The sequence below is a fragment of the Schistocerca piceifrons genome, chromosome 2, assembly GCF_021461385.2.
Source record: "Schistocerca piceifrons isolate TAMUIC-IGC-003096 chromosome 2, iqSchPice1.1, whole genome shotgun sequence".
In the NCBI taxonomy this organism is placed as follows: Eukaryota; Metazoa; Arthropoda; class Insecta; order Orthoptera; family Acrididae; genus Schistocerca; species Schistocerca piceifrons.
In genome coordinates, this window is record NC_060139.1 from 732,744,452 (window position 1) to 732,759,725 (window position 15,274).

Here is a 15,274-nt window from a genome sequence, read left to right on the forward strand (position 1 = left end):
TTAGTCGGTAAAGAGGGAGGAAAGGGTTACATCTAAATGAAAGGAAAAATGCAAATGAAACTGGTGGAAATTAATTTTGAAAAGGGGTAAAGTTAATAATGAAAGTAAATGTGCGGCCGTTACGTTAACAATTAACTAGCAGTAATTAGATATTCGAGATTTGGGGAAATTACAGTCGCCAGTCCTAAGGACAATTACTATAGTAACTGTAAAAGAAAGGTTATTACACATATAATTAGCACTAGAAGCGTGGCAACTGAAGGTTGACACGTGTAGTGTGAAAACTGAAAGTTTGTCAGAAGTAATAAATTTCACTACACTCTGACTTAATTTAGCAAAGGAATTAATAAAACTGGAAAATTGAAAGTTAATTTAGTGACTGAAGTTAATAGTGAGCTTTCTTTCTGAAGCACATCGAAATTCAGTAAAATACGGTTAGTCTTGGACTACCTCAACAATCATTTCAAAAAGCTACTTGAATCTAAGCAATTTAGAAATAAGAGATTTAACTCTGAACTTGAATTAAATGATTCTGAACAATTAACAATAGTAAAATTTAGTACGTACCAAGCTGAGCTGCAGTCACAGGTAAGCTAAAATACGGTAACAAAACTCGCACTCTTAATTTGTGCTTGTGTAATCTAAATATTGTAGCCAGCTATGAATACCTTAACTGAACTTTGAAATTAAAGCAGTGAAATCGAATGATGCTGGCGTTTGAATTTCAACGACACTCGGGTTCATTCCGGAAAAGGAAGGGACCCTGCTTGGTAATGCAATTGGGACAATGAGCAACAAAGGTTCATGCTACATTGCTGTAATTTTGTGATTCAACAATTTTAAAAGTTTGAAAAGCTGAGGTCTGCCATACAGTTCTAAAACTTTACGTGCTTCCAGTCTTCCTTGTTGGTTGGTTGAAGGTTTGAAGCCATCGATCGAGGAGGTGGCGACAGTCACTCATTGTCGGCCGTCGCTGTTGCAGAAGCTGGATGTCGGCGCGCCTTCTTCTCGACACGGTCACCAGACGAAACGGGCTCTTGATGTGCGCCAGCTAATGCTTCCCATCCGCGACATCATGTCAGAAACTATCATCGCAAGTCGAGCGCAATTACATGCTGCCAAACCCCGAAAGCACGGCAACTCGCGGGAGCTTCACACAACACACCTGCACCACTGCACCACCCCAGCCAGACCCCCTCTGCCCACACTCCACGCGACAGAGTTAACACTTCCAAAGATCCTAAACACTTTTGTTCTCCACACGACCTATCGATGTATTCGTTCGATAGCATAGTTTTCCCTAGGCCAGACCCAGCATATAAATACAAATAATATTCACAAAACAAATCAACATAAATGCATAAATATATATATATATATATATATATATATATATATATATACAAACAGTAAAACAATTACAATATATAAAGACACAGAAATGTCATATCTTCAGGTAGCAAAATAAGGAAACAAAATTTATAGTGCAGCAGATGGAAATAGGAGGATATGCATTTCCGGCATTACACACTGCAGAATCATATAGCAGGTTTTCCAATGTGGTCCATTGTTCAGCCTACTTCCCACTGTCAGTGCAATGCTGTGAAGAATGACACTATCACTTTTCATAGCTTGACGTATCTGAAGCTTCTTATCCCTAAATTCAATTATCATAGCATGAGGTCTTCTGCCCAAATGCATGAAAAATGCAGCACAATGGGGGTACACCAGCAGCTGCACAATAACTGTAGGTATCTCATATTCAGTGCAAACACAGTTATTGTAGGTCACCAATGTAGTGCTCCACTATGGATGGAATGTAAGATTCATAGTAACACAACCCAAATCTGAATAAGCTCACATGTTATTAATACTAACAGAGCTACATCTATGATGTCAGAAGCCACTAACCAAACTGCCAGTAAAAGATCGCTCGCACATGGTCTCAGTCCACCGCCAGCAATATTCTTTCTTGTCACGGAGTTCCCACATCCATAATACACACACCAAAAAACGTTTTGCATCACCTTGGATCTGTGAATTCCGGAACCTGTACAGAACATTGGAACAGAGATAACATAAACATCATTTCCACCCTTTTTATTGCTCTTGAAAACCACACATTGCATGTTGTACCACAATATAGCAAGGCCTTCAGAGATGGTGATCCAGATTGCTTTACACCAGTACCTCTAATACTCAGTAGCATGTCCTCTTGCACTGATGCATGCCTGTATTCTTCATGGCATACTATCCACAAGGTCACCAAGGCACTGTTGGTTCAGATTGTCCCACTCCTCAACACGATTTGGCATAGATCCCTCAGAGTGGTTGGTGGGTTACATCGTCCATAAATAGCCCTTCTCAATCTATCCCAGGCATTTTTGATAGGGTTCATGTCAGGAGAACATGCTGGCCACTCTAGTTGAGTGATATTGTTATCCTAAAAGAAGGCATTCACAAGATGTGCATGATGGGGGCACGAATTGTCATCCATGAAGACGAATGCCTCACCAATATGCTGCTGATACGGTTGCACTATCGGTCGGAGGATGGCATTCACGTATCGTACAGCCGTTATGGTGCCTTCCATGACCACCAGTGGCCTCACATAATGCCACCCCAAACAGCAGGAAACTTCCACCTTGCTGCACTCACTGCTTGTTGCTCTATACGTAACCACACAGTCAGAGTTTCTCAGTCAGTGAGATGTCACCTAAATGTTTTCATCACATGTATACATGGCATCCTGCCATCTAGAGACAACCTTATAGTGTTGGGATAGCCTATAATATTGCTACTGCCAGCACTATGTATCAGCAATTACTCCATGGTCCTGCAGTTTTATGTGATATTAAGTTTTATGTCACACTAATCAATATCGTCTGCAGCTCGTGGTCTAGTGGTTAGCATTGCTGCCTCTGGATCACGGGGTCCCGGGTTCGATTCCCGGCTTGGTTGGGCAGTTTCTCTGCTGGGGGACTGGGTGTTTATCATTTTATCATCCTCATCATTCGTGACAAGTGGCTAGATTGAATTGTGCAAAAAATTGGACTATGTAAAAATAAGGACTTTGTATGGACACTGATGACTGCACAGTTGAGCACCCCACAAACCAAACATCGTAATCATCAAACAGTGTTAAATTTCAGGGATTACAACTCGATAATAAATTCATTTGGAAAGGGCATACCAGAGAATTGCTGAAGCACCTAAGCAAGTCAGTGTTTGCGGTTAGAATAATGTCAGATGTAGGAGACATAAATATAAAAAATCTTGCATACTTTGCTTACTTTCATTCTATTATGTCATACCGAATCATGTTTTGTGGTTACTCATTAGATTAGATTAGATTCAGTTTTCATTCCATAGACCCAATAAATGAGATGATCCTTGTGGGTGTGGAACATGTCAGAAAGTATAACATAAAAAATCAAACATTTGAATATAATACTTACTACCCTAATCATTTGTCAGGAGACCGTTGAAATAGGTGAATTCATTGCCGTAAACTGGAACAGCTAATATTTACAGAATTCACATGCTGTCGGAATGAAACATTGTTATGCACTATTAATAAATTTATCATACACAAAATACCTAAACTTGACTGTTGTGACCAAGTGCTGTTAAAACTGAAATCTAACAGACATTTTTACTTAAGTTGGCTTAACAGTCTCTGTTAAGATATTCATCTATAGAGTAGAAGGAGTTGCCTATCAAAAAGTCTTTCAAACTCTGTTCAAACAGTGCTTTACCTGAAACCAAGTTTCTAATGGTTGCTAGCAATTTATTGAAAATATGTATTCCTGAATACTGAACCCCTTCCTCGAACAGGTTACTACATGATGTTCTTGAATTTACACCACAAATGATTCTTGTCACACACTTTTGCACCCGAAAAACTTTTGCTCAGTTTGGTGAGTTGTCCCAGAATATGATCCCATATGACACAATAGAATGAAAATATGCAAGTTTTTTATATTTATATCTCTTACATGTGACATCATTCTCACTGCAAATACAGACTTGTTTAGGCACTTAAGTGATTGTGTGGTATGCCCTTCCCAAGTGAATTTGTTATTGAGTTGTAATCCCAGAAATTTAACACTGTCAACCTCTTTGATCTGCATGTCTTCATATATTATACACATGCTGGAAGGAAACCTCTCAAAGGTTCTGAATTGCGTATAATGGGTCTTCTCAAAGTTTAATGACAGTGAATTAGCTTTAAACCTCTTGTTAATGTCAGTGAAAATTTGATTAGCAGCTATTTATAAATCTGCACTTAACTTGCTACTTATTGCAACGTTTGTGTCACCATAATATTCTAATTTACTTAAGAGAATTCTGCGGTTCACACAGTCAAAGGCCTTTGACTGCTCACAGAAAATGCCAGTAGCCTCTAACTTATTGCCTAATGAATTAAGTACGTTCTCACTCTTTAAGTGTAACTAGCTTCCTCTATATCAGAACCTTTCAGAAATCCAAACTGTGACTTGGACAATATATTATTTCCAGTCAGATGCTTAAGGAGACACTTGAACCCAATCTTTTCAAATATTTTTTAGAAAGCCAGCAAAAGTCAAATTGGTTGATAGTTTGATGGTATCCCCCTTCTTGTACAGAGGCTTAACTTCAGCATATTTTAGCCTGTCTGGAAATGTCCTGCTGATAATCAGAAGATCAAAAGTCTTTAGCATGCAAAAGCATGTAATATGAATCACTTGTGGTGTAAATTCAAGAAAATTGAGTAGAAACCTGTTCAAGGAACTTTGTATTCTAACTGCTGCTTCTCAGTATATTTATTCCTTAGTGAAATTTGTTGCAAGTAATACATCTCTATTTCCAACCAATAGCTCAATACATAGTATCAATACTAGAAATAAGAACACTCTACATAAAGATCTAAAATTGCTTACCTTGGTCAAAAAAGGGATCCAACATTCAGGAGCATACATTTTCAATAAATTTGCCAGCAACCAATAAAAATTTGGTTTCAGATAAAGCATAGTTTAACCATAGTTTGAAAGACTTTGTGATAGGCAACTCCTACTCTGTAGATGAATTTCTTAACAGTGACTGCTAGACCAGCTTAAGTAAAAATGTCTGTTAGATTTCAATTTTGACAGCACTTGGTCACAACAGTCAAGATTAGGTATTATGTATATGACAGACTTATTAAAAGTTCATAACAATGTTTCATTCCAATTGTGAATTAATTCTGTAAATAGTTTATTGTAATGTATTCACCTATTTTGATAATTTCCTGACAAATGATCAGGGTAGTAAGTATTGTATTCAAATTTTTTATTTTTTATGTTATTCTTTCTGACATGTTCCACACCCATGAGAATCATCTCATTTTTGGGTCTATGGAATGAAAACTGAATCTAATCTGATAAATATTACTTTATGCCTGCATGAAGCTGTAATGTCTTTCAAAAATGTCAGTACTTCGTACTGTGGACAATTTGTTTGAAATGTTGGCAAGTTGTTTTCTTTTCTGGAATGTTCCAGACATGTCTTTTTAAGTTATAATTGGTACATGTTGCATAGGTATTCTGAATTATTCTTCATTGCTTCACCTGGAAATACAAAGATCCAGCCGTATGCCGAGATGGCTTGCATGAAAAGGGCATGCTCGATTTCCTTCCCTACTGTTTCATAATCTGAGTTTATGCTTTGTCTATAATGACTGCCCTGTTAATGGAACATTAATGTTGCCCCGTGAAATACAGACATAACTATATACATAAAGAATTAAGTGTTCTTAGGACATTAATTACAAATCCTACAATGATTCTTCACATGATTTAGTTCTGATCATTTCATTCTTTTTCAGATATTTGTTAATTGGGCTGTCTTTCCATGCTCTGTCAGTCATTTAGGGTGGGTCTAACTAGTTACCCTAGTGGTATTGCCTGGAGATGAAGGCTTTCTCCTCTTGGAAAATTTAATCTGACCGTTTCTTGGATTGTCACTGTGTGAGAAGGCACCTCAGTTCCGAGAGTTCTGAAACCTGTACAAAACATTGGAATAGAGATCAACATAAGCATCATTTCCGTCCTTTTTATTGCTCATGAAAACCTTACATTGCATGTTGTACCACCATACAGCGAGATCTTCAGTGGTGGTGGTCCAGATTGCTATACACACCAGTACCTCTAATACCCAGTAGCACGTACTCTTGCATTGATGCATGCCTGTATTCGTTGTGGCATACTATCCACAAGTTCATCAAGGAACTGTTGGTCCAAATTGTCCCACTCCTCAATGGCGATTCAGCGTAGATCCCTCAATGGTTGGTAGGTGATGTCATCTGTAAACAGCCCTTTTCAATGTGACCCAGGCATGTTTGATAGGGTTCATGTCTGGAGAACATGCTGGCCACTCTAGTCGAACGATGTCATTGTCCTGAAGGAAGTCATTCACAAGATTCGCACAATGGGGGCGTGAATTGTCATCCGTGAAGATAAATGCCTCACCAATATGCTGCCGATATTGTTGCACTATCGGTTGGAGGGTTGCATTCATGTATCATACAGTGGTTATGGTGCCTTCCATGACCACCTGTGGCATTTATCGGCTCCACATAATGCCATCCCAAAACAGCAGGGAACCTCCATATTGCTGCACTCGCTGGACAATGTGTGTAAGGTGTTCAGCCTGACCAGGTTGCCTCCAAACACGTCTCCGATGATTGTCTGGTTGAAGGCATATGCGACACTCATCGGTGAAGAGAACATGGTGCCAATCCTGAGTGGTCCATTCGGCATGTTGCTGGGCCCATCTGTACTGTGCTGCATGGTGTCGTGGTTGCAAAGATGGGCCTCACCATGGATGCCGGGACTGAAGTTGCGCATCATGCAGACTATTGTGGCTGCATGAAAAGCATTATTCAATATGGTGGCCTTGCTGTCAGGTTTCCTGTGAGCCATAATCTGAAGGTAGCTGTCATCCACTACAGTAGTAGGCCTTGGGTGGCCTGAGCGAGGCATGTCATCGACAGTTCCTATCTCTCTATATCTCCCCCATGTCCGAACAACATCGCTTTGGTTCACTCCGAGATGCCTGGACACTTCCCTTGTTGAGAGCACTTCCTGTCACAAAGTAAAAGTGTGTACATGATCGAACTCCAGTATTGGCCATCTAGGCATGATTAAATTACAGACAACACGAGCCGTGTATCTCCTTCCTAGTGGAATGACTGGAACTGCTCAGTTGTTGGACCCCCTCTGTCTAATAGGTGCTGCTACATGTATGGTAGTTTACATCTCTGAGCAGGTTTAGTGACATCTAGAACAGTTAAAAGGGACTGTATCTGTGATACAATATTGACAGTCAACATCTATCTTCAGGAGTTCTGGGAACTGGGGTGATGCAAAATTTTTTGATGTGAGTATTCAGATCTAAAATAGGGGTAGATAGGCAAAAGTTACTGAAAATGCCTTACTATATAGACAGCAGAACCATGTATAAATGAGGCTACCAAGAACAAAGAAAAAACTATTCAGAAAATTCTGCTGATGTTAAATGAGGCACTTCTTTTTACAGGGAATAGAAATTTGCTGTCATTCTGCTGAGATAATATTTGTTGAAGTTTTACTTTTTGTGCAAAACAATTGTTGGAAGTTATTGATAAACAATCAAAAAGTATAAGAATACCTGGAAAGCCAAAAAAATTCATGAGAATTATATAAATTTGTCTATCAACTGCGCTTAGAATCACTCAGAGATCACGTGTTAATAAGTTCATCAGTGCTCGAACAGTCCACGGGTGTACTGCTGGTCCACAGTGTCCAACGGGCACAATATTTCAGCGATCAGACATGTCGCCATTATCAGGTGTGCTGATGAACTGGTCTACTGAGGGTGGGTGGCCATCTTAAATACCCTCACCTCGCGAGGCATTCTCTCAGCGGCCCGCACCCACACGTCAACCGTCGGTGAGATGCTGGCATCAGCCTCTGTGGTGGCATTGGTGCACTTGCCTCATCCACCCTTGTCGCCTGTTTGTTTCCTTTGCTGAGTGTCTTTTTAATTAGACTCAATCATGGTTCCCATACCCTGCTGAGGTTGTAGCCGCAATCTCAATTGATGAATCTGTCCCTGGTATGAATTTCTATAGCCTCTCTAACAATGCTGTCCCAGTATTTAGATGTCTGTGCCAAGACCCTGGTATGTTGGTAGTCCATTTCATGATTTTCAGACAAACAGTGCTCTGTGACCGATGACTTGTGGGGTACCGAAGTCGAGTGTGCGTCTGATGTTCTTGCCAATGATCTTCAATGGTGCGTATTGTCTAGCTAATATAAGTCTTTCCACATTGAGACAAAATCTGGTATATGCCAGCCTTCCACAAACTGAGATCATGTTTGACACTTCCCAATAATGCTTGCATTTTATTTGATGGGCAAAAGACAGTTTCTACTCGGTGTTTCCTCAATATTCGTCCTGTTTTCCCTGATAGTGTGCCAGTATATGGCATATAGGCAGTGGCTATCTCTTTCTCCATGACTTCTCCATCTCCACATGCTGTACTGTAGAGGTGGGGAGGAAGAAGATTACCATTCCTGGATGTCACGGTCAAAAAAAGAGTGGATGGCACCCTGGGCCTCTGGGTATACAGGAAGAAAATGCACACTGACCTGTATTTGCAAGCAGATAGCTGCCACCTCCCTGTGCAGGAATGGAGTGCTAAAAACACTGGTGCACAGGGTGCGCACCATCTCTGATGCTGAGAGTCTGCCCCAAGAACTGCAAGACCTCAAAACTGTATTCCAGAAAAACAGGTACTCGGGATGGCAGATAGACGCGCTCTCCACCCCACCTCTACAGTACAGCGTGTGGATATGGAAGAAATCGTGGAGAAAGAGACAGCCATTGCCTATATACCATATACTGACCCACTATCGGGGAAAATGGATGAATATTGAGGAAACACTGAGTAGGGATTGTCTTTTGCCCTCCAAATAAAATACGAGCATTATTGGGAAGTGTCAGAGACAATCTCAGTTTGCGGGAGGCTGGCATATACCAGATTCTGTGTCAATGTGGAAAGACTTATATTGGACAGACAGAGCGCATCATTCAAGATCATTGCTGAGAACAAGTCGGCAGTCGCAGAGCACTGTTTGTCCGAAAATCACGAAATGGACTACCAACATACCAGGGTCTTGGCACAGACATCTAAATACTGGGACAGCATCATTAGAGAGGCTACGGAAATTCATACCAGGGACGGACTCATCAACTGAGATTGCAGCTACAACCTCAGCAGGGCATGGGAACCAGCATTGAGTCTAATTTAAAAGATGCTCAGCAAAGGAAATGAATGGGCGACTAGGGTGGATGAGACAATTACACCGACACCATGACAGATGCCGATGCCAGCATCTCACCAACCGCTCACGTGCGGGCGCAGACCGAGGAGAGAATGCCTCGATAGGGGAGGGGATTTAAGACGGCCACCCGTCCTCGGGAGCCCAGTTTGTCAGCACACCTGACGATGGTGACATGTCTGATCACTGAAATATTGTTCCCCTTGGACACTATGGACTAGCAGTAAACCCATGGACTGTTTGAGCAAGAAATACCCTGGGAAAAACTGAAGAATCACAAGATCATCAGTGTTTGCTAATGTTATTCAAAAGGCTTTGTATGTATGGATAACTGATCATTTAATTTCACATAATTTGCTGTCAAATGTACACTTCAGTTTTAGAAGTGGTTTAACAACTGAAAATGCTGTATTCTCTTTTCTCTGTGAGGTATTGGATGGATTAAAGAGAAGGTTTTGAAAGCTAGGCATCTTTTTTGATTTATCTAAGGTGTTTGATTGTGTTGACCACAAAATATTGCTCAAGAAGTTGGACCATTATGGAGTACCAAGAGTAACTCACAATTTGTTCACCTCTTACTTTAACAACAAATAGCAAAAGGTCATTATCCACACTGTTGAGCAAGGCTATAATCTGGGGTCTGAGTGAGGCATGATCTATGTTGGCCACTCCAGTTCCTTGTGTATATAAATGATTTGTCCTCTAGTATTACAGGTAATTCTAAAATATTTCTGTTTGCTGATGGCACTAGCATGGAAGTAAAGCATGTTGTGTACTGTTTCAAGTAGTGCCATTCATGACATAAGTTCATGCCTCGTAGAAAAGAAACTGACACTAAATAACAGAAAGGTTCAGTTTTTTACAGTTTCTAACACACAATGCAACAAAATTGACATTTTAATTTCACAAAATGAGTGCACGATTAGTGAAACAGAACAGTTCAAATTTCTAGGTGTTCAGATAGATAGTAATCTGTCGTGGAAAGCCCACATTCAGGATCTTGTTCAAAGACTTAATGCTGCCATTGTTACTAATTGAATGTTATCTGAAGTAAGTGATAGATCGACACAAAAAGTAGTGTACCTTGCTTATTTTCATTCACTTATGATGCATGGTATTATGTTTTGGGGTAACTCTTGTATTCTCAAAGGGTATTTTTGGCTTAGAAATGGACAGTTCAGGCAATAAGTGATGTAAGTTCACGAAGCTCTTGTCAACCCCTGTTCATTAGTCTGGGTATTCTGGCATTGGCCTTAAACAATATCAGCTTATTCCCAAGTACTAGTAGCTTTCACTCAGTTAATACTAGGCAGAAATCCAGTATGTTTCCATATTGTATGTATTTCCTTGACTCTTGTGCAGAAAGGTGAGCAGCATACTGCTGCATCCATTTTCAGTAAGCTGCCACAAGAATTCAAAAATTTTAGCAGTAATCCACGTGCTTTCAAATCAAAACTGAAGACCTCCATCATGGGTTCACTGCTTCTATTCTGTCGATGAGTTGCTTGAAAAATGAAGCTGATTTCTGTGTTATATTGTTGACTGAGTTTATGAAAACTTCTGGTTTGTCATTTTTTCAGTTCATAAACATTTTATTTTATCTGTTAGTACTTTTATGTTGTAATTGCATGTACTGCCATGTTTCATGACCTTGGAGATTTGCACCTCAGTTTGATCTTATGGAACTAGACCTGTAAAATAAAAATTTTTAAAAATCAATAAAGACAATCAAAGGACTGCTTTTATCAAGTTCTTGCTTCATTGTTGCATGTGTTAGTAGTTTGGTAATGGTAGAAAAAGTAGCTGGTACAATTCCTAGAGAAAAACTATATACATTTCGTTTGGAACATGTTTAAAGATATCAGACAGAGAGAGAGAGCAGAATTTGGTGCCCTGTAGGGATTCAGAACTGTAGATCATATTAGATTCAGTTTTCATTCCATAGACCCAAAAATGAAATGATTCTCATGGGTGTGGGACAAGTCAGAAAATATGACAAAAAGAATAAAACATCTGAATATAATACTCACTATCTTGATCATTTGTCAGGACATTGTCAAAATAGGTGAACACATTGCAGTAAACTGGAACTACTAATATTTACAGAATTAATACTCTGTCATACTGAAACATTGTTATGCACTATTAATAAATTTATCATACACCAAATACCTAATCTTGACTGTTGTGACCAAGTGCTGTCAAAACTGAAATCTAGCAGACATTTTTATTTAAGCTGGTCTAACAGTCCCTGTTAAGATATTCATCTATAGAGTAGAAGGAGTTGCCTATCAAAAAGTCTTTCAAACTCTGTTTAAACTGTGTTTTATCTTAACCAAGTTTTTTTATGGTTGCTGGCAATTTATTGAAAATGTGTGTTCCTGAATATTGGACGCCTTTTTGGACCAAGGTAAGCGCTTTTAGGTGTTTATGTAAATTGTTCTTATTCCTAGTATTGATACTATGTATTGAGCTATTTGTTGGAAATAGTGGTGTATTACTTACAACAAATTTCATTAAGGAAAAAATACACTGGGAATCAGTGATTAGAATACAAAGTTCCTTGAACAGGTTTCTACATGATGTTCTTGAATTTACACCTCAAATGAGTCTCATTGCCTGCTTCTGCGAGCTGAAAGCTTTTGCTCACTTTTGCGAGTTACGCCACAATACAATCCCATATGATATAATAGAATGAAAGTATGCAAGTGGTTCCCCCCCCCCCCCCCCCCCCTGCATCTGACATCATTGTCACTGCAGATACAGACTTGTTTAGCTGCTTCAGCAGTTCTGTTGTATGCCCTTCCCAACTGAATTTAATATCAAGTACTTGAGTACTAACTCTGTACTTGAGTAGCTACTTATTATACTGTTTGTATCATCTGAAAATGAAACGAACTTAGTATCTGGCAGCCTAACAGATGAAGAAGCAATGGCCCCAAGATGTAACCTTGAGGAACACCATATGTAATTTATTCCCAAACAGATGATATTAACGAAGTCACATTTTCAGATCATTCTGCAATATAACAAACTGTAGAAAGTTCATCAGTCTGCACTTACACAACACAATGAAATGGAAAACAGATATTGATACTAACAAAGATTAGTGCAGAGAATCTTAAATAATAAGGTGCCCTTTAATCAGAAGACATTTAGTTGTACCACTATTCTTTCATTAACTGTTTAATTGAATGATAGTATCACATTGATTGGGGCAATGGAAGCTCTATGAAAAGGGAGATAGATTCAAATAAGAGTTACATCTTGTACTGAAAAACCAGTACTACTCTTAGTGTTACTAAAAACAATTGTGCATGCTCCATTTATTGTAACATTGGCTTATATTCATTCTTATTTTGGTTTTTATTTCTTATAATGCAATAATTTATTAACTAAGTCATCATTTCATCGTAATCTGTACATCCCATGAAGAAGGAGAACCTTCAGGGTTGTGGAGTGAGTGAAGATATACATTAATGAGAGACAAAGACATCATAGAGAATTAATCTGTTTAAAGTAGTAACAGTCAACTATTGCAACTCTGATTAATGCTATTCACACTTACAGCATCTAAATATAATAGAGTAAATTAGTTTTAAAACATCTACTGCGAAAAAAAAGGCTGCTACCTCACTAGTTCTATTGTGTTGCTTCTAACTTAGTATTTAGTTGATTGCAATGGTATTTTTCATATTTTTATTTTTATAATTGTGAGTTGTATTTACAGTATATTATTACTTGTTATACAATTTTATAACAAACACTGCTACTTGCCCCTTAGTTAACAGAAATTTTATAGCCCTGAATCTAGAAATTCAGATAATTTGTAGAAAGAGTGGCTTGTAGAAAGAGAGACCAATGAATATATTTTAATTTTGTTTTGAACTGGTGTGTGTTCCCAAATCTCTTACAGATAAACATTTTGTGAATCAACCATTTCCATTTTAATTTAACAGTATGTTAAATGAACCAATACATCTATGACTGCTTAAAATTAATGATTGGTTTTATTTTTCTGCAGAAAACAAGATATCACCGTTCCCAGTGTTTTGATTTTAGAGGAGGATATGCCTTCCCAAAGACAACACGTTTTGGCATTGGGAAAGAACCTCTTGATGTGGATTCAGTAGCATTCTTGAAAGATGATGACACTATCAGGTAAAGTAAAAGATCACAATTTAACAGATGATATGTTGCATATTTTTGAAGACAAAAAAAGATTTGTTGCATTTGATGTTCAATAATTTTAATATGAGTTCCTTCTTAATGTATTTTGTAAACTGTTCATTATGTGTTCAATGTTCCTATCGAGCAGTTACATATATTTCTGTAGTTGCAAATACAAGTATCAAATATGCTATGGTAATTTTTGGCATCATTACCTGTTAACCTGCAGTAAATCCTATACCTTTTTGTAGACTTCTGCTTTGTCAATCGGTGATTTCCAGTTGATGTGCCCATTCCCAAGACATGATAAATGTAATTATAAGTATTTCCCATTGCCAGCATTTTGGGAATTCAATGGAAAGTTGTGTAAGGCTTGGATAATTCCATTATAAGAAATGTGAAGTTCCCCAATTCTAGGTAAAGGAAAAGTAATAATGATGGTAAAAAAGAAGAAATGTAAATGAATATAGAAGAAATTGAGTCTCAGAGATATGTTGTGTTTCTGTTGTTATGATACGAGAACATGCTAAAGTTGCAGCAAAAGCTTACATGTTTAACATTTTAGCCTGTACATTCTTTGTGAGAGCTGAAAGCTATGTGCTGCAAATCTGTTCTAGTAAAAGCATTCATTGAATTATGAGTAATTCCACTGTTGATGCATCTTTAGTCTGTGCCTTGAAAGAGATTATTGGAAGATCAATGAGAGTTCTAACTTTCACAATACAAATTATACATGTGAAAACCACAAACCAAAATAATAGCCCATTTATGAAAGTCTATACAAAAATATAAAAAAATAAAAAAAAGATATGAAAGCCGGAAAAATTAATAAATGTGAAGTTCTCTTTCATTGGAAATTTTGATATGGTAAATCTGTCACTTTCTAGATACTGACTGTGCTAGACTGAATTGTGGCTGCTGTTTGACCACATTGCTGTGAATGGCTTAGCCCATGGGGCACATTGCATACATGCCTGATGGCATTTGTCAATTTTAATCTATACTGCCTCTGAGCTGCTATTAATACTGACCATGATGGGAATAGTAAATTCGTACCACCCTCCCCCCCCCCCCCCCCCCCAAGAAATAAGCACGTAGGACAGAAAATTTCCTAGTTCATGCTAATTCCAAAGGATTGGGGTGAGGGGGGTGGGGTGGGGGGGGTGGGGGGAGGCAGTAGGAACACCCCACCAACTGATCCAGAACCACTGGCCCAAAGTCAGCCAACCCAGGAAGCATGTCCAATGACTTCAGAGTTGGCAGCACAATGGAGGCAACAGACTGCACCAATAACAAAAGGGTTGAGGGAAGGTTGGGATGGATGGACTGGTTCTAATAGGATCCCACACTGTGATTCCTTCACCAAACTTCTGAAGAGTGGGGTTATGAAGGCAGATGTTATACTGGGCCCAGGAGACATGGGGCAAAGATGCAAGACACAACTTATGGTGGCGCAATGTCCGGTCTGAGGTTCAGAGGGAGTGGGATGGGTGTGGAGTGCAACTGTGGTCACATCTGGAGCTGGTTGCATTAATAGGTCAGATGAATGTGCCTGGATGTGATGTCAAACAACTGACGCCTCTTGTGGCTGTCAATGATCTCTTGGGTTCAACTTGAATGCCAGCTGAATGCATGTGCCCAGACATAGGTGCACATTCACATTCAGAATTAATGATTCTGCATATGATACTGTACAGTTCTGTTACATGAAATTAAATTTACATGTGAGACCCTGCAGGTAAGCAGTCCATGCTGTGTAA

General features: G+C 38.9%; 1 protein-coding gene across 1 annotated transcript in view; it reads left to right on the plus strand.

Annotated features, from left to right (window-relative positions):
- The window catches only part of LOC124777302 (EF-hand domain-containing protein 1-like), a 203,751-nt gene that overhangs the window by 25,845 nt on the left and 162,632 nt on the right, over window positions 1-15,274 (plus strand). The window contains exon 2 of the mRNA XM_047252653.1: window positions 13,369-13,505. Within this exon, the coding sequence (XP_047108609.1) occupies window positions 13,369-13,505 (137 nt within the window). The remainder of the gene's footprint in view (window positions 1-13,368; window positions 13,506-15,274) is intronic.